Here is a 22,650-nt window from a genome sequence, read left to right as displayed (position 1 = left end):
AGCTAGTAATAGAGACAGGAAGAGTTTTGAACTTCTCAGTGTATTTTGGCCTTAAAAGATCATGCCATCTCAACTTGTAAGGAACTTCACATAATAATAAAACAAAATGTGTCTCCATACTTCTGCAATCTCTCTGCAGAAGCCCAACATTGTTAATAGGGCATAAAAGCCCTACAATAGGTGAGCACCCTATTTTCCTGTGATAATTTAACACCTGCTTCTCAAGTTCTGCACCATTTCCCAGGATTTTGCATGTATGGAATTTCTGCAGTTTCCTGTAGTGCTGATAACAGAGATGGGGAGTTGTAAAAATGTCTTTTTTAAGTCTGCTGTTCTTTAGTCAACCTGTTGGGGGACATTCATCATTTTTAAGGGGCTTTCTTTTTAATGCTGTCGTGGGAATGTGTTTGATTTACTCTCCTTCCCACCACTGCTCCTGCAACAGCAGGGATTATTTCCATGGACTGGAATGGCATGGTGAGATTTATAGTGTGTGCTTTAGCAGTACCAAGTGTTGGTGTGGGAATAACTGGAAAGGATGAAAGAAGAGCCTCTTTCAGGTAAAAATGTAGCAATTAACGCTAAGGTTTTCATTAGATCAGTTGGAAAGTCTTGCTTTTTTCAATGCACTTATAATCTTTATGCTAGAACACCTTGCATCTCAAGCAAATAAGTCAGCTTTAATGACAGCAGCCAGAAAAAACACAATGAGCAAAAAATGGCTGATACATCTATGTTTGATACATAAAAATACAGATGGGAGACATTCTTCTGTCTGAGGACCTGAGACAACTTCAGAAAGCATCACGACATGCAGCCAACCCATATTAACAGTTTATCAAACTCAAAGAGTGCTTCAGCTATCAAATATCACACTGTAAATGTGAAACACAAATAGAGGATGGAATCAGGAAACCAAACTCATAACTGCCCATCCTAAATTCTGCTCCATATTTCATTTATTAAAAATCCAAGTTATTCTAGGTTACCATGGTCTTCTTTTCTATTCTTGTATACAGACTCAATGCAGACTGGGGGATGAGGTGATAGAAAGCAGCACTGTGGAAAAAGACTTGGGTGTGCTGATGGACAAGAAGTTGGACATGAGCAGACAGTGTGAGCTTGCAGTCCAGAAGGCAAATCACATCCTGGGCTGCATCAAAAGATGCATTGCCAGCAGATCCAGAGAGGTGATTCTGCCACTTTGCTCTGGTGAGACCTCACCTGGGGAACTGTGTCCAGATCTGCAGTCCTCAACATAGAAAGGACATGGACCTGATGGAGCAGGTCCAGAGGAGGACCATGAAAATAATCAGGGGGTTGGAGCATCTCTGTTACAAAAACAGGCTAAGGGAGCTGGAGTTGTTCAGCCTGGAGAAGAGGAGGCTCCAGGGGGACCTAATAGCAGCCTTCCAGCTTGAAGGAGGCCTACGAGAAGGATGGAGACTGCAGAAAACTCCTTCAATAGCTAGATTATAGTACCAATCAAGTAGATGGGTAACAGAGTCACAGGCATGCCTAGGGTGACAGTGACCACAGACATCACACAGGGCTAACTTAAAGGCTAGGCCATTTTTCTCAGAGCCTCAACCAGCTGAGTTATGCAAATCCTTGGGGAAAGGGCATCCACAGCTGCTGCCAGCACCTCTTTCTGAGCTGAACCATTCTTCCAGTAGAGATACTTTTTCCTGAAGTCTAATCAGATGCCACAGATAAGTACCTGTCCAGACAAATAAGTCTTACCTGGGCACCGAGGAGTTTTGTGGGCCACAGCAGTACCACTGATAGGACGGCCATTGGGAGTGACACACCAGCAGTACCCAGTGTAACTATGGCACTGAACCTGTCAGAAACGACATGAACCGTGTGCAGTTTGTCAGACACGTCTGTGATCCCTCAGCATACATGACACATTACTTTAAAAGACAAGTCCAAACCAAACATATGGACAAAACATAAACCAACAACAACCTGGAATGACAACAGACCTAATCTCAATCTGACACGTGATTCTTCAGCAAAAAGCAGCGCTTATTTCAAGCAAAGTGTGTTAGGTCTTTCAGAATCCAGTGGAAAGGAAAACTACTGAAATATGTGGTTGTTTATGCCCTGTTTCAGAAGAGTGAGGTGCAGGTGTTATGAAAACCTCACAATAAAGTTTCTCAAGGGACTCATAAACTGTTCCTGAAGCAAGCAATCTCAAGTTTTTTTCCACACAGAGAACATATTGTTCCACCCTCTAAAGGAGCAAGCCACAGTGATTTTGCCAGCATTATTCATATCCCAAGCTGTCAGAAAGGAAGCTCTCACAATTCCTCTTAGAGATCAATTGCACTGTATTTCCCAGGGGTCAGTATTACTCCCTTCACCATGCTTAAAATGAGATTGTCTTCTTCACAACTCCACAACTCAAATGCAGTACAGAGGTGGCAGAAAGCGATCTTGATTGGAATGCACATCACAGAGCAAGCCTCTAACTGAGTCCCTTCTGAATTTTGCGATCTAACCTAAGTAAATCGGTCTCAGACCATATGCTTGTGCAGAAATTCAGCCAAGAATAGGCAAGAATCATCTATGATTCATGCTTTAGGACTAAGATATGGACTGTGGTCACAAGATTTATGATTCCAGACAGAAAGAGTTCAGAAATTCCAAGCATTTTACCATCTGATGAGTATTCAGGGGGCTGCAAATACAACTCAGCTGCCTCAGACTAGAAGAACAGGGAGCAGACCACATGAACAGTGATAATATTTGGCTCTTTTGCCGTCCAGCTCTTAAAGAAAGAACAAGGACTTGGCACAAAACATTCATTTTCCTTCACTTTTCTAACATCAGTGTTAGCACAAACTATATTTCATTTAGAAATTACATTTCCCTTAATTCTATTTGTTGTCTCTTCTTCATCCTCTGCAAACATATATTCTGACTTCCTGGCCATGCAAGACAGTGAATGAAACATTTGCAACCTGGCTGTATGTGCCATCATCATTGCATTCTGGGATAAACACTTGTTGAAATTCCTTGCGAGCTTGCTCCTGCGTGTACTTCCTCTCAGCCACACATCTGGAAACATCTAGAGAAAGGAAGAAAAGAAGTCAGTTGGATGATAAAATAAGAAGAAAAGATAGGTGATAACCTAAATTAAGAAGAAGGCTCTGAGATTGACGTAAAGAGAATCAGAATTATAATCCATTAAAATGTTACAGTTGCTTTGCATCCTTTGTAAGGACAGAAGACAATAATTTCTGGGCAATAATCCAGAAATGGGAAATGAGATGGAATGATGTCTGGGAAGATAACCTTGCTGCTCCATCTGCTGCCAAAAGGCAGAAGCCTGAACAGGACTTCTTCCATCGATTTACCACAGGAATAGTTGTCACATTGTTCTCCACAATGCTTTCTAGTGCTTCAGGACAGGCAAAGCAGGCAGCTGGAGTATTGCTGCCTTGCGTTTCCTACTGTGAGTTTACATACCATTTACTGCAGTTAGGCAATGATCTCAGCTGTGACTACAGCTGTGCTGGTAAAAAGGACAAAATACACTGTACAGCATAGGTGCTTATTGGGGACATGATTAATTATTAATTTTGGACACACTTATCATAGAATGGTCTAGGTTGGAAGGGACCTCAAGGATCATCCAGCTCCAACCCCCTGTCACAGGCAGGGACACCTCCCACTAGAGCAGGTTGCTCAAGGCCTCATCCAATTTGGCCTTAAACACTTTCAGGGAGGAAGCACCCACAACCTCCCTGGGCAACCCGTTCCACTGTCTCACCACCCTCACTGTAAAGAACTTCCTCCTAACATCTAGTCTCAATCTCCCCTCTTCCAGTCATCACAATTACCCCTTGTCCTGTCATCACAAGACCTAAGCCTACAAGGCTTAATTCATATTATTATTAATTTAGTGAATAGTTCATGATTTAGATATGGCACAAGTCAAACCTACAACATGGTCCTTTTTTTTTGTCCACTATGTGGTTTCTTGCACCATTTCCATCATTATCTGGTACTGGTCTCCATTCAAGACAAGGTAGGAAAGAAGGCAGCTTTAATTCAGTAGAGTTTCTATTGTCAAGTAAGATCTATTGTCTACTACATAGGCTTTATTTCAATTAAGTAGCCAAGGGTGGAGAAAAGACATATAATGGAAGCTCTTATACCTTTTTTACTGTTGTTTTTGTTTAAAGGCACTACAAATTTTAGCATGACGTTGATGCAGAATCAATGCTTCTGGATCTGTTCAAGCTAAGCAGTGTCATGAGAAATTAAAATATCAGGCAAGCTTAAGGTAGTATTAATAATTTCAAGATGTGACTGCAACATATGAATTAGTATTATCTTGAGCATTCTAGCAGAGAAGATTGCAGCTTTTGATCCCTGTTTTCTTTAAAGACTGTTTGACAGTAACTGCCTAGTTCCTTTTTTAGAGGCAACACTGTCCAGTAGTTACTTGTGATACAAGAGTCTTGTATACTTGCTGATATAAGGGTGGTGACTTGTGAAGGTTTGTGCTGTTCTTAGCAGGGGGAAATGCTTTCTACTCCATGCAAGTTGCATGTTGAATAGAACATGAACACTGAAGCAACAACAACTTTGACTTTGCCATTTAATACCAGCGTATCTTGACAGGACTTTGTCATTTAACAGTCCCCAGCAGCATACACGTAATAAAGTTCTCAGGCCTTGAGATACCCTCTCTGTGACAGTATCGTCCAGCAATACAAGCAAAGAACCAGTATGGAAGCCTAGTGCAACTGCAAACATCCTTTGGACAGGATGGATCCCTCACTGGTCATCTCCATCAAACTTTGGACAATACATCTGGAAACATTAGCATAAAACATTCCCTTCAAGTCTAAGGCAATCTGATGTGGAAGTATAGCATAACGAGGAGAGAAACTGATCCTCAGCATCTGCATCCTGAAAACAAACTTTAGGCTCCTAAATTCTGATCTTTGTATTGATTTCCCTTCTGGTCTTGGATCTGTGTGCACTACTTCTGTGCATTAGTTCACCCTTCTCACGGGACCATGAGAGTTCATGTTGGTAGAAAGCCAAAAATCAAAGTTGTTTCACTTGTTTCAGTGAAAAAAAAAATGTCTGAGTCTTAACAACCATAACAGTATTATGTTGTTTCAGTAAGGATACTCACAGAGATGCAATGTTCCCTAAAATGGACAGAAAAGTTCACCCATCCAGGAATGTGAGAAAAATAATGAGCAACTGAATAACTTGTACTCTGGTACTTTAATGATTTGTTTCATTAAGGGAAAATTATAGCCAATATGCTGGGCAGCTCAAGTAAAGTCTGTCATTGTGTGCACTGCCAAAGATTTTTTCTGGGGGAAAAAAAAAAAAAGGAAAGATTTTAAGCAAGCTTTGGTGTCATAAGCCCTCTTTTGAGTATGGCTTGGTTATACAGTACTTAATAACATGTGGTTTTAATGTATCTAGTATTTTAACTGAAAATAAATCACTCCTTTGTTGGACCTCTGTCCTCGTTTTTCTAGAATGACATGTGGTTTAAATGTCTAAAAGGAAAAGTCACATAAATTCTGTCACATAAGGTCTCTGGTATAGTACCAGCTGGGTTGTAAATTATCTCCAATATCTGAATTATCATAAAAACATAGAATCATAGAATCAGTCAGGGTTGGAAGGGACCACATGGATCATCTAGTTCCAACTCTCCTGCCATGGGCAGGGAAACCTTACCCTAGATCAGACTGGTCACAGCCTCATCCAGCCTGGCCTTAAACACCTACAGGGATGGGGCCTCAACCACCTCCCTGGGCAACCCATTCCAGCCTCTCACCACTCTCATGCTGAAGAATTTCCTCCTCACATCCAGTCTCAATCTGCCCACTTTCAGCTTTGCTCCATTCCCCCCTAGTCCTGATGGCCTTAAAAGCCTCTCCCCAGCATTTTTTGTAGGCCCCCTTCAGACACTGGAAGGCCACAATGAGGTCACATGCCAAGGAAAAAAGAAGTTCTCCAAAACCGTCCACCACCTTCTCCTCAACAGCCTGATGTTCTGAGGACCTTCTGTTTGTGACTGATCTGATATGTTCTAAAATCAACAATGTCCAAATTTAGTGTAAAATATAACTTACATTTGAAAGCTTTTTTTTTCTTTTTTTTTTTTTTTCATATAACCATGGAAACATTTTGAACCTTTTGGGTATTCTGCCCTTCAGTATGCAAAAAAAGCCCAACAAAACAAAACAAAAGAAACTCCAACCAAACAAACAAAACAAAAAAAACCCGAAAAAACCCAAAACATGAGGAAGATCTCTTATTGAGTTAAGGTAACCAGCAACAGAACAAGGGGACACAGTCTCAAGTTGTGCCAGGGGAGGTCTAGGCTGGATGTTAGGAGGAAGTTGTTGACAGAGAGAGTGACTGGCATTGGAATGGGCTGCCCAGGGAGGTGGTGGAGTCACCATCCCTGGAGGTGTTGAAGCAAAGCCTGGCTGAGGCACTTAGGGCCATGGTGTAGTTGACTATCTAGGGCTGGGTGCCAGGTAGGACTGAATGATCTTCGAGGTCTTTTCCAACCTGGTTGATTCAATGATTCTATGATCGAAAACTGCATAGAGATGGATTTTATTTACTTTTTTTAACCAAGACACTACCATAAGAGAGTAACTTTGACATAGAGATGTGGTCCAAACCTGACAAACAACATGTGACAGGGTAGGCAATAAAAAAAGAGAACATATAAAAATATTCTTGCTTGTAGTATTAAAGAACATTACATTATTAATTGAGAGGAGCTAGACTCCTTCCAAATAAAACACCACTGAAGTTGAAAGAAGTTATAATATTTTTGTATAATAATTTTGCAAGATTACACCATCTGAACATTTGACCCAGTGTCCTGGTTGCAATATCTTCTAAACATACTGCATCGTTTCAGAAGATTTTTCAAAAGAAGAATTCAAGAGATCTGTGTTAGACATTTGTATCAATGCAAAAAGACAAGAAAAGGCAGGAACATGAGCTCACATCAAAGTATCAGAGAAGAAACAGACATGGAATACTTGCAGCTCTTAACATGCAGTCAGTAATGGATGAAATGCTAATCCCCAGGGAAATAAACCCTACATGTGGCCATTCATAGCATCATAGAATCAATTAGATTGGAAGAGACCTCCAACATCATCCAGTCCAACCTAGCACCCAGCCCTAGACAATCAACTAGGCCATGGCACTAAGTGCCTCATCCAGGCTTCGCTTCAACACCTCCAGGGATGGTGACTTCACCACCTCCCTGGGCAGCCCATTCCAATGCCAATCACTCTCTCTGGCAACAACTTCCTCCTAACATCAAGCCTAGACCTGCCCTGGCACAACTTGAGACTGTGTCCCCTTGTTCTGTTGCTGGTTGCCTGGCAGAAGAGACCAACCCCCACCTGGTTGCAGCCTCCCTTCAGGTAGTTGTAGACAGCAATGAGGTTTGCCCTGAGCATCCTCTTCTCCAGGCTGCACACCCCCAGCTCCCTCAGCCTCTCCTCACAGGGCTGTGTTCCAGGTCCCTCACCAGCTTCATTGTTCATGCTGACTCAGAAAAGCCAAATCTGGGACTCACTGTGCAATGACCTGTGAAGGCACCCAGACAGTTCTTTTCTATGGTCCCTTCTGTGCCCTTTGCACAAGTTTAGCTAAGGAAGGTGACTCACATGAATCTCAAATCAGTAAGGATGAGTCCAGGCTTAAGTGCCTGGGGGTTAAGATGTTTATAGGAATATTGACATTCAAAGGAGTATCAGTGAAGTCTCTCTACATACAAAGCCAAGAACAACAAAACCTTGGATCAGGATGGATCCTAATTATTTCTAAATGAAGAATGAGAATGAAAAGTGAAGGGACTTGCACGGTACCCTTATACTGATTAATTAGCCCACAGCATTCCAATCATCATGGAACCTGACCAAAGCAGGTCAAACTCTTTTGGGGTGAGAGATATCACACTGGTGACAAATGACTTGATATCAGAGGAGACTCCAAGTCAGCAGGGTGTTGGAGGATGAAAAGCACTGTGTAACACTGTGCACTTGCAACACTGCCCAAGTCAGCCTTGCTTCATTGTTGTTTTATTGGATTTATAGATTCAAAACAAACAAACAAACAAAAAAACCCAACACTTTTTTTGGGGGAGAGGAGGTTATTTGTTTGGTTGGTTTTTAATCTGTTTGTGTTTAACCTTTTGAAATCACCTAATGGAAAAATAAGGGGCTTGAAACTGTTAGTGCTTTTTGAGTAGAGATCATGCTACACGTTATTTCTCTTCAGAGCTTAAGTATGAATAAGGTAGCCAGCAAGAGTAAGTTGGATTCTGATGTACGACCTGGTGAAAAGGCTATTTGGTTCTAAGATGTGTATAAGGCTGTCTGAAATGAGGCTTTATTTTGCCAATATTCAGACAGTTCCAAAAAAATAATCTGGCAGAGATGTGTGTCCAGCTGTAAAACTGAATTATGACAATGGCTGACTCAGTAAGGCTTTGTCTTCTCATCTGCAAGCAAATGGAATTTTGCATCCAACAAGTTTGTTGGTTTCTCCTAGTACAGGAACTGACCACTAAGATGCATGACTTTATGCTAAATTTTAAATATGGGGGTATGGAGTGTCAAAAATAGAGAGAGCTGAGGAGATTACAGCGCCCTAGCTGTTGGGAGAGGTCTTACTGAATTACCATCACGATAATTCTGGCTTCCAAAAGAGGCCAGCCTCCAGAAGACACAGCTGAAATACAATTCCATCTTAATTCTGTGCTAAGTTTCTGCATGTAACAGGGAAGACTTTGACCTGTGAAGTGTAGTGGTGCCAATACACCGCTGCAGGACCTAGAGTCAGATGCCATCATGCTAGATGCCTGTGAGCACAAGATTTCCTGATGTAACCCTCAAGTCAATAGGAAATTGTGGTAACCAAGGGAAATTGAGAAACAGAATTACTGTCACAAACAGCACAGAACTGACTTGGAACTAATCTCATTTTATGCCTCATTTCCAACAGTATAGCACTGACAACACTGAGCTTTGGAAAAAGGCTATCTATCAACTTCTGCTCTGCTGGCTAGTCCTTGAATAATATATCACACAGAATGAAGTTTATTACTGCAAAGTATACATTTATCTTTAAAACAATGACACAAACTCATCGAGGGTGTAAACATCATCTCTAAAGTGACATTTAATACAACTGAATTTACAGCAACTTTGGGGCTCCATGGGGACAGTTAACTCAGATTCTCTCATGGAAAAGTAAACAGCTTGGCAAAAGAGTAGCTAAGTCTTCTGCAAAGGTTTTGATTTAGTTCATCCAGCAATTCTTTGCTTACTCTGTTTTTTAGTAAGGATACAGGTACCTTTCCCAGTCCAAATACAACCAGCAAACTTTGCTTGCTTTCAGAGAGACAGATTTTTATGTACCTGTGAACAAATCACACTTCATCATTTATTTAGTTGTTCTAGCAGCTCTGCTACAATGGCAGGCTGAGGGAGCTGGGGTTGTTCAGCCTGCAGAGGAGGAGGCCCCAGAGAGACTTAATAGCAGCCTTCCAGTACCTGAAGAGGGCTTACAGGAAGGATGTAGAGGGACTGTTTACAAAAACCTGTAGTGATAGGACAAGGGGCAATGGCTCCAAATTAGAGAAGAACAGATTTAGGAACAGGTTCTGTACTGTAAGGGTGGTGGAACACTGGAACAGGCTGCCCAGGGAAGTGGTTGGGAGACAGTCAAAGTGAGGCACAACAGGGTTCTAGCATACCTGATCAAATTGAGGATGTCCCTGCTGACTGCAGAGGGGGTTGGACTAGATGACCTTTGCAGGTCCCTTCCAACCCAGGCCATTCAGTGATAGATGGAATAGCTGCTTTGTTAAAACTTCTTACAAAGTGGTTAAACCCAATTGTTTGAAGGAAAGGTTCCCGAGAGAGCTTTCCACAGGCACCTAGCTGCTCTCACACTAAGGATAAAACTCCCCCAAAGCCACTTAGATGTGAACACACAGATCTAGCATGGATATACATAATCCAAATACCTCTCACTGTTTCTCTTATTGTACCCCCATTGTGTCAGACCATCTATACATACTTGACCTTAAACCTAGAAATACACAGTGCAAAAAGATGTTTAAAGTTAGCTATCCACCTCAGCACTTCTCTGAATTGTTGTAACAATTAACTAGATTCTTTTCCTTCTGTATTTCATTTGCACAGCTCTATGCTTTTGATAACCAGTGGGGATATAAACCAAATGGCTTTAATTTGAAGTTAATTTAGCATAAAAATGGTTTATGTTTTATTCAGAGCACAAGACACCATTTGACTTATATGGCATAAATTACTCATAACATGAACATTTTCTATTATATTTGACCTAAGCCATGATGTAGTCCAAAGAACTGATCCTCTCTACCAAGAAAACATGTAAATAACTGGAATCTGTAGTGATATAATCCTAGAATCAACCAAGTTGGAAGAGACCTCCAAGATCATCCAGTCCTACCCACCACCCAGCCCTATCCAATCAACCAGACCATGGCACTAAGTGCCTCATCCAGTCTTTTCTTGAACACCTCCAGGGATGGTGACTCCACCACCTCCCTGGGCAGCCCATTCCAATGCCAATCACTCTCTCTGGGAAGAACTTCCAACACCCAGCCTATGCCTCCTCCGGCACAACATTTCATGCTCAAAGTCTCTGTTTCAAAGGTGCAGAGATGATTAATCTCTTGGGTTGGAAAGGTTGTCAGCACACACATTTAGCCTGACACTGCCATAAAGACTTGCTGCTTCATGACAAGAACTGAATGACTCTTTCACCATGTGTTTGTATTGCTGCATTCTGGGTTTAAGCTAAACAGCTGAGCAATCTCAGCCTAACCTCTCCTCTTTTGGCATCTAGCAGATGTAGGCAGTGAGGGGTTTCCTTGCTTGCTTTTCTTTTTTTTTAACATTTTGCAACCACACAGCAATTCAGATAGCTAAGCTCTAAGATAAAAAAATGAATGCTATGCTGCATTCCTTCTTGGCAAAGTAATATTTCTCTCGATATGTTAAGAGTCATAATTGGAGAGAAACAGTCTGACTAGAATCAAATCAAGCATTTTTAAGAGAAGCTAAAGCTATAGCTTCCTGATTTTCTATATACCAAATGCCACATTCAGTTTTCTGAGCAGAACAGAGGATTAAGAGGTAGTTTGGAGAAGTCTAAAATATGCCCAGTGTATAATTCTTGCACTGAAACTCTGAAAATGCTTGCAACTATCTGAGGTGCCTATTTTTCAGTGCAGCATTGTTAGAACCATAGAATCAGTAAGGGTTGGAAGGGACCACAAAGATCATCTAGTTCCAACTCCCATGCCATGGGCAGGGACACCCTACCCTAGAGCAGGCTGCCCACAGCCTACTCCAGCCTGGCCTTAAACACCTCCAGGCATGGGGTCTCAACCACCTCCCTGGGCAACACAGTCCAGGCTCTCACCACTCTCATGGTCAACAACTTCCTCCTCACATCCAGTCTGAGTTTCCCCACCTCCAGCTTTGCTCCATTCCCCCTAGTCCTGTCACTCCCTGATAGCACAAAAAGTCCCTCCCCAGCTTTTTTGTAGGCACCCTTCAGATACTGCAAGGCCACAAGAAGGTCATTTCGGAGCCTTCTCTTCTCCAGACCGAACAGCCCCAACTCTTTCAGTCTGTCCTCACAAAAAAGCTGCTCCAGCCTTCTGATCAACCCTGTGGCCCTCCTCTGGACACACTCCAGAACTGATTTAGCACTAGGATTTTCTGCTTCAATTCTTAAAAACAAATCAACCCCAACCCTTCCATACAATTGTAGTAGGTGCTAAGAGTTCTGTTATGTATTTTACTTCTGTGCAGTCTGGCTTTCACAAATTCTGCTTGCAAAAACATTATCAAGAAAAACTGGAGTCTTTTGAGAAGAGTTTTCTTCAGCCTCAAGCAAACTGTGGGTGCTGTTTCAGTTTTACTTGGCCTGTGTGCTGTGTGCCACTAAACGCACTTAGAAGAGCAAATGATATTCCACCACAAATATTCCAAACGTAGTTACACCTTCATCCATACTCACTGAATACCCAATAGAAAGCAAGATCAGAAGCCAATACCTCTCTGTTTGCAGAGAATATATATAACATTATAACATGTACAGGCAGGGCTTTGGGTTCTTTGATAATGGCTGGCTTTATTGGACACAAGGTCTGATAGCAACACGTGGGAAAGGCTTACCTTATGTTCAGCTATGGAGCCCCCGGTACAAGAATCATAATCATAGGATCATAGAATCAACCAGCTTAGTGGAGACCTCCAAGATCATCCAGTCCAACCTATCACCTAGCCCTAGCCAATCAACTAGACCATGGCACTAAGTGCTTCAGCCAGGCTTTTGTGTAAACATTTCCTAGGATGGGGACTCCACCACCTCCCTGGGCAGTGATTCTCCCCCTCTAACTGTGCTCTGCTGAGACCTCACCTGGAGCAATGCATCCAGTTCTGGAACCCCTATTACAAGAGAAATGTGCAGATGCTGGACTGTGTCCAGAAGAGGGCCACTGGGATGCTCAGAGGGCTGGAGCAGCTCTGCTATGAGGACAGACTGAAAGAGTTGGGGCTGTTCAGTCTGGAGAAGAGGAGGCTCCCAGGTGACCTTCTTGTGGCCTTCCAGGACCTGAAGGGGGCCTACAAAAAAGCTGGGGAGAGACTTTTTATGCACTCAGGGAGTGACAGGACTAGGGGGAATGGAGCAAAGCTGGAGGTGGGTAGGATCAGGTTTAAAGCCTTAAAAAAGAAGTGGCTCTGTGCATTCTGCCTCTTGAAAACAATCCACAGCACAACTAACCCCATGAACCATGTGCATACAGTGCTTGTGAAAGCATTAGCTGGCTGGTCCTGGCCTGTGCTCAGGGAGCACTCCAGCACCTTACCCATGCAGGCAGACATACTGCGCCCTGGCTCTGCTTGCTTAATTACTCTAGACACAGCTTCTGTGTCTTTCTGACCAGTTTAAAAGCAATAATATTGCTTTTCCACTTCTTGTATGTTTTGTTTCTTTGGCTGTGCTGGGCCAGACTTAACTGTGAAGCATTTGTGTGTACATGTGGTGGAATCCCATCACAGGTGATATTTTAACAGTCCCCCTAACACAAATAATATTTCTCAGCTGTCAGCATACATTTTTTTATTAGATTCACAATCTTGTTGTACAGTAAGAGTCTGTGTCAAGCAAGTGGCAAGCCTCCAGAATTTCACAGTTTATATTTTGCTTGGAAAAGTATCTAAAAATATAGATGTTCATCTACAGCGTGCTCAGATTATTTGAGACTCTTGAAACTGCCAAAGCAGTCTGTAAATTTTATGAGATTGTAACTTCTTATGCCATTTCCAAGCTTAGCAATGGATTTCAGCACTGTCTGGAAGTGGACTGAACCAAAAAAAAGCCCAACAACCCACAAAAAAAAGCTTTGTAATGTCTTCAGAGAAAGCCACTCACAGAGCAGTTTGTTTTGATATTACTTTGTGGAAGGTTAATTGTTTTTCAGAACCTAGAGGGAGGTTGAGAGCTCATTCATATTCACATTTGTTTTAGGTGTTTTAATCCATCAGGAACTAGAATGACACAAAAAAGCTGGGGAGGGACTTTTTAGGCTCTCAGGGAGTGACAGGACCAGGGGGAATGGAGCAAAGCTGAAGATGGGGAGATTCAGAGTGGACATGAGGAGGAAGTTCATCACCATGAGAGTGCTGAGAGCCTGGACTGGGTTACCCAGGAAGGTGGTCAAAGCCCCACCCCTGGAGGTGTTTCAGGCCAGGCTAGATGAGGCTGTGGGCAGCCTGCTCTAGGGTAGGGTGTCCCTGCCCATGGCAGGGGGGTTGGAACTGGATGATCCTTGTGGTCCCTTCCAACCCTGACTGATTCCACAATTCTAAACTACACCTTTGTAATTTTGTGATTTGGTCAATCATTACCTACAATAACAAATTGCACCACTCAAAAGCAACTGGCTCAAAAGAAGTCTTAATCTGAGGACTTCATTAGCGTTTTTGGAAGAACATTTGATGGAACTCTCAAAAGTAAAAAAAAATGAAACTGCAGCTAGGCAAACAAAAGAACCTTTCTCTGCTCTAAAACTTGTTTGTATAGCTTTAAATATATCTGACAATTGTAGCCATGGGTAGGTAAAAAGACACTGATCACTTCAGACTTGAATACTACTTAGTATTTAAAAGAGCACTGGTCTCAGTAGTATTGACTACGTATATTATTTGCAGCCATGTGTTTAATGCCTATCAAAGGAAAAAGAGGTAAACATTGGAGTGACATTTGCATTTATTTAACTTGCTAGTGTGAGCCTAGCTGGGATATTTTGGTGAGAAGAATTAAACCATAGGCTGCGAAAAGGAAACAATGGTGATGTCTACTTCATTCGTAGGCTTGCTGAGATGTATAAGAACAAGAACATAAACATAGATAACAGAGTCTCTCTGGGCTGTTGGGCTGCATGCACTTCTCTCTAGCCTGCCTAATCCTTCTGCTTCCTAACCCCCCTGGCTGACCCTCCAAACTCACCTTGAACCTAAGGCAAAGTATACGGTAAGGTAGAGGGGTGGGGAGAAGGCAAAAGGGTGGTTGGGAGCCCCTCCTGGGGACTTTGATTTCTGAGAGGACTGTTGTGTTTCTGTATTATCTTTTTAACTGATACATTTCTGTCTATAGCTGTACATATTGTAAATACCTGCTTGTATACTGTGCTAAGCTGTAAATATAGCTTCATTCTTCAATTTCCAGAGGCTGAGTCTAGTCTGGGTGACTTTAAGTGTGGTAGGGTGGGTAACACCCAAATCATCACATCTTTATTTTGGCGCCCAACGTGGGGTGTAAGATTAAAAGCATCTGATTAATGAGTGTGTGATGCACACTTGCTATTAGCAGTACGTAGCTGCCTAAGGTGTCTAATTGCAAGTTTACAATTGCACTGACACACTATCATTCATAACATTATTCATTAAAATACAGCAAGTGAGCAGTTCTCTAATTTGCAGTAGCTGACTGCAAAAAGATTTGCCAGCATCACTGAGGACATCTTCAGTAGGTCAATTCAATTCATCTTTACAGAAAAAAGCTTCTTGCAGAGGACATTGTCAATATGGTAACAGAAAGAAAACCCAAATACTCAAAACCATTTTACACTGAAGTGTATAATGCCCCAGATATAAAGTATGCAAATATAAAGAATGCAATAAATCTCTCTGTCATTGACAAGTGTAACAAAAGCTTTGGCTCAGATGGCTTCATTATTCTACCCATATTCACAAAAGTAAATAGATCCATCAGCTAATACAATGGCTTATAATGAAAGAGCTGAAGAATGAGCATATTGTTTCATCCAGGCAGAAGATGAGATAGAATGTCTCTTTGAAGCAGTCTTGATGCTACAGAGGCTTTCTGGAGCTAATGGAGAGAGATGATGCGGAAAATTGCCTTGTAGAGATTCAATACGTGTGGTCCCAGGGGTTTTCTCCCTTCCTCTCACCCTTCTCTTTTGGACAGAGAGCAAGCGAAAGTAAATCTTTACAGCCACTTCTATTACATTTAGAAAGAAGATCACTGTGTTGGGAATCAACTTACACTTAAGCAAGGAGCTGTGTTCTCTAGCACTAGGCAATTCTAAACGTGAAAAGATTTAAGTGAATACGTTATATTTATTGGAACTGGAGTGCCAGGGCTGCATGTTCACAGTTTCTTTAAAGAGAGATCAGAAGGAAAAGAGAATGGTGTAGGTAGTATAGTCTTACAAGGGCTCAAAACATTACATGTTTCTGTAATCCATTTTTTTCCTCTTTGCTTTTCTGCACTAAATAAACAGTTGCAGCTAAGAAAATGCCATTTCTAACTCAAAATAGAAAACTGTAGTAGACAAGAGACTGCAGGAGATAACAGTCTTTAGAATTACATGGCAGCTGCTAAAGGTATGACCCTTCAGAATAAGGACCTAAGCTTACCATTTTTTTAATAGTGACTTACTATATTGTAAATGAATCATAGAATCAACCTGGTTGGAAGAGACCTCTAAGGTCATCTAATCTAACCTATCATCCAGCCCTGCACCATGGCACTAAGTGCCTCAGCCAGGCTTTTCTTCAACACCTCCTGGGACGGTGACTCCACCACCTCCCTGGGCAGCCCATTCCAATGCCAATCACTCTCTCTGGCAACAACTTCCTCCTAACATCCAGCCTAGACCTCCCCCGGCACAACTTGAAACTCTGTCCCTTTGCTCTGTTGCTGCTTGTCTGGCAGAAGAGACTGGCTCCTATCTGATTCCCATCTCCCTTCAGGTAGTTGTAGACAGCAATGAGGTCACTCCGAGCCTCCTCTTCTCCCAGATAAACACCCCCAGCTCCCTCAGCCTCTCCTCACAGGGCTGTGTTCCAGGCCCCTCACCAGCTTTGTCACCCTTCTCTGGACACGTTCCAGTATCTCAACATCTCTCTTGAATTGAGGAGCCCAAAACTGGACACAGCACTCAAGTACTCAAATGGGTGGGGACTAATATTTTTTGCAGATGATAATAGATAAATACTAAATTATGTAGCATATTATTATACAATTAACAGGATGAGTTTCAGCCTACTTCACTTTAGCAAACTCTTCATGTATAGCACTCTTAGTGTTCAGTACATAGACATATTAAAAACTACTTAGGTCTATTATTTCTCATTAAAGTCAAGAGAAAATGATTTGTTTACCTTTGCAGTTCCCCCGGTAGGCAATTTCCAACTGAGGGTCTTTGCATTTTGCTCGTTGAAATTCACACCGTGATAGAAAAGTTCTTCCATCAGATGCACAGAGTGATTTCTGTGGGGAACCTGCACAATCCAGGCTGCATTCTCTGTCTTTGTCTTGGTCAACTCTCAAAAACTAGAAAGAAATAAATTAATGCTGTAGGAATGTTACTCTCATGCAAAACCTGCTCTGTGATCCCCTTCCCCAAATCCACCACCACAATTAGGAACCCTCTGAATGTTCTCTGACCATTATGAAGCTCAAAATATTGGCTTGCACTCTTTAGATTGAATATGAAGAGAATGGAATAGAATAAAATCAACCAGGCTGGAAAAGATCTCCAGGATCACCCAGTCCAACCTATCATGCAATCCTATCCAATCAACTAGACCATGGCACTGTCTCCTCCAGTCTTTTCTTCAACACCTACAGAGATGGTGACCCCACCACCTCCCTGGGCAGCCATCCTCACTTTGCTTGCATACACAGAATTCTGTTCAGTTTCCAGTCCTTTTTTTTTTCTCCTGTCTGTTTTATCTTCTGTCAATAGATGGTCTTCATTAAATACGCCTTAATTTTCACTTAGGTATCATTCCTCTATCTCAGATGCTGCTGTATAGAGCTTTTCTTGTAAGGCTGTCTATTCTTTCATCATTTAGAATCACAGAATCAACCAGGTTGGAAGACAACTCTAACATCATCCAGTCCAACCTAGCACCCAGCCCTGTCCAGTCCACTAGACCACAGCACTAAGTGCCTCAGCCAGGCTTTTCTTCAACAACTCCAGGACAGTGAATCCACCTCCCTGGGCAGCCCATTCCAATGCCAATCACTCTCTCTGCCAACAACTTCCTAACAACATCCAGCCTAGACCTCCCCCAGAACAACTTCAGCCTGTGTCTCCTTGTTCTGTTGCTGGTTACCTGGCAGAAGAGACCAACCCCCACCTGGCTACAGTGTCCCTTCAGGCAGTTGTAGACAGCAATGAGGTCCCTCCTGAGCCTCCTCTTCTGCAGGCTGCACACCCCCAGCTCCCTCAGCTTCTCCTCACAGGGCTGTGCTCCAGGCCCCTCACCAGCTTCTTTGCCCTTCTCTGGGCACGTTCCAGAACCTCAACATCCCCCTGTACTCAACACTGGTGAGGCCACACATCAAGTACTGTGTTCAGTTCTGGACCACTTACTACAACAAGGACACTGAGGTTCAGAAGCATGCCCAAAGAAGGGCAATGAGGCTGTTGAAGGGCCTGGAGCACATGGCCTACAAGGAGTGTCTGCATGATCTGGGGTTGTTCAGTCTGGAGAAGAGAAGGCTGAAGGGAAACCTTATTGCTCTCTACACCTACCTGAAGGGACGTTGGACTGAGGAGGAGATCACCCTCTTCTCCATGGTGGCAAATGACTGGACTAGAGGAAATGGTTTCAAGCTGTGTCAGGGGAGGTTCAGGCTGGATGATAGGAAATATTTCTTTACAGAGAGGGTTATCAAACACAGGATTGATACAACAAGGGCAGTGGTGGAGTTGCCATCCCTGGATGTGTTTAAGCAGTGTGTGGACCTGGCAAGCAGGGACATGGTTTAGGATTGACCTTAAACTGGGTCAAAGTTTGGACTGGATGATCTTTGATGTCTCTTCCAAATGGATGTTTTCTGTGATTAGAGGAAAGACTCAAGTTGCACCAAGGGAGGCTTAGATTGGATATTAGGAAATATTTCTTCACTGAAAGGGTTATGAATCATTGGAACAGGCTGCCTAGTGAAGTGGTTGAGTCATCATCTCTGGAGAGATGTAAAAGACTTGTGGATGTGGTGCTTAGGGACATAATTTAGTGGTATACTTGGAACTGTTAGGCTTATGGTTTGATTCAATGATCTTAAAGGTATTTTCCAACCTAAATAATTCTAGTCTCTGTTGATATTTCAACATGCTCTACCATGGATGAGCAGAAAGGTGAAAATCTGAACCAGGCTATATGCTGTGTGGAAACCTGGTTTGAACCAGGTAAAATTATTACATTCATTACCAACTGACAGAAACTTCTAACTGCTCTTTCTGAGCATGGTGTGAGCCTCTGCATGCACAGTCCATCACTACAAAACCTCAGAGAGATCCATGCTCCAGTATGGCTTGCCCATGGACCATGGTCTTTGGGAGCTGTCCTTGCACCAGTGTGGGTTTCTCATGGGCTACAGCATTTTTTTCTGGACTGGCACAGGATAGTTCACGTCCTTATTTTACATCAGAGACCCCTGCAAGACCTCTGTTACTCAAATCCTGACAGTTACATCCATTGCATCACACTCCCTCAGAAATTCAACCTTATCACCTCCAGAAGTCAGTGAGTGGGCATAGGCTGACAGAAGTAATGTAGGCTGCTCCTACTTTGAATTTCAACAGATTCTCCCCTTTCTAGTTCTGCCATGAAGTCACACTGAACCAGGTCTAACTCTTCACCCCTCCATCTTCAGTGCTGCAGGCAAGGGTCATGCATTCAGCATTGTCCTTGGCAGAGTGGAAAGCAGGAACCACTTGATTTGAAACACACTGCCAAAAAACTAACTGGTTCTGATGCTGCTGCATGCCAGCCAAAAGCAGTCAAACCCAAAAATACTACTTTGTCTTCTGTGCTCCTCAAAAAGAGGTACCAGTGAGAAGGTGAACTCATTAAGTCCTCAAATGATTTTCTCTATCCTTCTGGTGTCTCCAAGTAAGCACAAAACTAAGGAACACATATAGCTACTGAGAGAGACTCTCCTAAGCATTAGAAGACCTTTGAGCAAAGGTCTTCACTCAGCTGAAGCACTTTGGTTTCATTGTTGTTACTTCATCACCATAAACCTTAGGTACAGAAGATTTTGATTTTCTCTATCCTTCTGGTGTCTCTGAATAAGCAGAAAATTAAGGAATGCATATAGCTACCGAGAGATAGTTGCTCTCCTAAGCATTTGAGAAGAGGTCTTCACTCAACTCAAGCACTTTGGTTTCATTGTTGTTATTTCATAATCATAAACCTTAGGTACAGAAGATTTTTAACTCCAAATTAGAAACAAACTGCTAGGAGGGAAATTTCAAGGGGAAAAAAAAAAAAGAGGAAAAGAGTATGCAAGCTAAAGTCAGGAAACATTTGTTATATACAGATACCCTGCATTTTATTACACACCCCAAAAATATAAAGAGAGTCATAAATCTCCATAATCTTCATACTTAAACTGTTGTCTATTTGCATTTGCTATCACTTAACATGAGGAAATACAGATCACAGAATCTACAGAAAGATGTCTTTCTGGAAAGGTATGCCTGAAAATGGAGACACTATCTCTAGGGTGTCACATTAAAATAATAGTCATATAGTTGAATTTTGACCAGAGTTTTTACATTTTAGTGGCATAGCAACATAAAAAGCAAAGCATCCTTTGCCTGACACATTAAAGGAATTTTCCATTTTTAATGATAATTAGATTCAGAATCAAATTGCTCACAAATCACATACAAAGCCCAAGCCATTCTTTCTGGAATTTAGCTATAGAGCTCCAAAAGTGGAGAAGAGATGTTCCTTTTCCCCACACGTTAGCATTATATTATAGCAATTATCTATTAGCAATATAAATTATTTAGCATTGTATTAGCAATTAATAATTAGCTGAGCTGTGACTGGGAAAGAGCAAGAAAAAAAATCATTGAGTCATAGAACCAATCAGGTTGGAAGAGACCTCCAAGATCATCCAGTCCAACCTAGCACCCAGCCCTGTCCAGTCAACTAGACCATGGCACTAAGTGCCTCAGCCAGGCTTTTCTTCAACACCTCCAGGGACGGTGCCTCCACCACCTCCCTGGGCAGCCCATTCCAATGCCAATCACTCTCTCTGCCAACAACTTCCTCCTACTTTGCCTCAGAGTTCACTTTTCAATTTGGCACTGTCAAGTGTTCTCTCTCTTCTTGTTCTGTGAAGTAAGCATCTGAGGACAACCTTTTGACATGCCTAAGAGTATTCCTTCATAATGGCTAGGCACTTTGCCACCTTTAATTTATCCTCAGAGACATCCCTGTTGAGCAGAGAATTATTTTTCCAAATCTCAGAAAGGCTCTGTGACCCACAGAAAATGATGCAGGAGATGAAGAAATTAAATCCAGGCACCAGAAAAAAAAAATATACACAGCAGCAGTTTAGGCTCTGTCCCGTTTTTCTCCTAGACATTTCTGATCTTTTCTGTTGAGAGGTGTTGCAGGATTTAAGATGGGTCTGCCTGACCATGGTGGACAAACCACAGTAACATACTGGACAGAAAATCACCTTAATCATCTGAGAAATAAAATCCATTCCCTTGAGAGCATGACAGTTCACAGATGAAAAATATATTTTAAAGGGCATTTATCCAAAGAGTTTTCTTTAAGAATTTTATTATTTCAAAGCCTTAGAGCAGATTAGGGTAAATTATGGGTTTAAGGATCTTCAAGCAACCTGGAGAAGTAGAGGGAAAAGACATACCCAGGAGGCCCACTTGAACAGCTTGTTGGTTAGCCAAACCACACTGGTGAATTTGGGCTGTACATTTAAACAATCTCTACCATCCTTGTGTAACTAAGGGCTTTAAGAGCAGGAAGGACAAAAAGGCAAGCAGCTGTGAAAAAGACACCAATAAAGAGAGATTAGCAAATGTACTTTGAGAGAAGTATACAAAGTGTGATTGACATTTGGAAAATGCACTACTGTTATTTTTCACTATAGCTACACAACATGATACAAGCCCAAGTCAGCACTGCTTGCTCCCATGTAGCCAAGAAAATGGATAAATACATCAGAATAGAAATGCTGAAACAAGCAAAGGCTATAGGATTTCTCGTGGAATTGTCCATTTGGTTAAAAAGGGGCAAGCTGAGTCAGTTACACAAAAACTGAGATAATGCAAATCTTAGAGTTGTACCTGCCTGTGAAAATATTCTTTTTCTATAAAACAGCACACTATATTTTTCTAGATGGATCATAGAATCAACCAGGTTGCAAGAGACCTCCAAGATCATCCAGTCCAACCTGGCACCTAGCCCTATACAATCAACTAGACCATGGCACTAAGTGCCTCAGCCAGGCTTTTCTTCAACACCTCCAGGGATGGTGACTCCACCACCTCCCTGGGCAGCCCATTCCAATGCCAATCACTCTCTCTGGAAACAACTTCCTCCTAACATCCAGCCTAGACCTCCCCTGGCACAACTTGAGACTCTGTTCCCTTGTTCTATTGCTGGTTGCCTAGCAGAAGAGACCAACCCCCACCTGGCTAGAGCCTCCCTTCAGGTAGTTGTAGACAGCAATCAGGCTAAACACCCCCAGCCTCTCCTCACAGGGCTGTGCTCCAGGCCTCTCACCAGCTTCATTGCCCTTCTCTGGACATGTTCCAGCACCTCAACATTTCTCTTGAATTGAGGAGCCCAGAACTGGACACAGGACTCAAGATGTGGCCTGAGCAGCGTTGAGTACAGGGGAAGAATAATCTTGTCCTTCTGGCCACACTGTTGTGATCCAGGCCAGGATGACATTGGCTCTCCTGGCCACCTGGGCACACTGCTGGCTCATCTTCAGCCTACTATCTAGCAGTACCCCCACATCCCTTTCTTCCTACCTGCTCTCCAGCCACTCTGTGACTCACCCTAACCTTGAATACTGGCTCACTTGCTTGTCTTGAAGTTGATTTAAGAAATAAATCTGTTATTCTATAAACAAGTGATTCATTGGTAGACAAGCTTAAAGCAGCATTTCTGTTGGATGCTTGTAGCAACTGCAATTAAGCCAACAATAGCTGATGAACCTGAGGAGGAAGTATTTTGAACAACCAGC

At 42.4% G+C, this 22,650-nt stretch overlaps 1 protein-coding gene across 7 annotated transcripts in view; it reads right to left on the bottom strand.

The window, feature by feature from the left end:
• The window catches only part of SMOC2 (SPARC related modular calcium binding 2), a 161,802-nt gene that overhangs the window by 68,571 nt on the left and 70,581 nt on the right, over positions 1–22,650 (bottom strand). For all 7 annotated transcript variants that reach the window (XM_064158445.1, XM_064158449.1, XM_064158451.1 and 4 more), the window contains 3 exons: positions 16,782–16,953; positions 2,970–3,076; positions 1,744–1,843 (listed from right to left, as the gene is read on the bottom strand). In XM_064158445.1, coding sequence (XP_064014515.1) covers positions 1,744–1,843; positions 2,970–3,076; positions 16,782–16,953 — 379 coding nt within the window. The remainder of the gene's footprint in view (positions 1–1,743; positions 1,844–2,969; positions 3,077–16,781; positions 16,954–22,650) is intronic.

Source organism: Pogoniulus pusillus, chromosome 18 (genome assembly GCF_015220805.1).
Source record: "Pogoniulus pusillus isolate bPogPus1 chromosome 18, bPogPus1.pri, whole genome shotgun sequence".
NCBI lineage: Eukaryota > Metazoa > Chordata > Aves > Piciformes > Lybiidae > Pogoniulus > Pogoniulus pusillus.
This window is presented reverse-complemented; position numbering and strand designations above follow the sequence as displayed.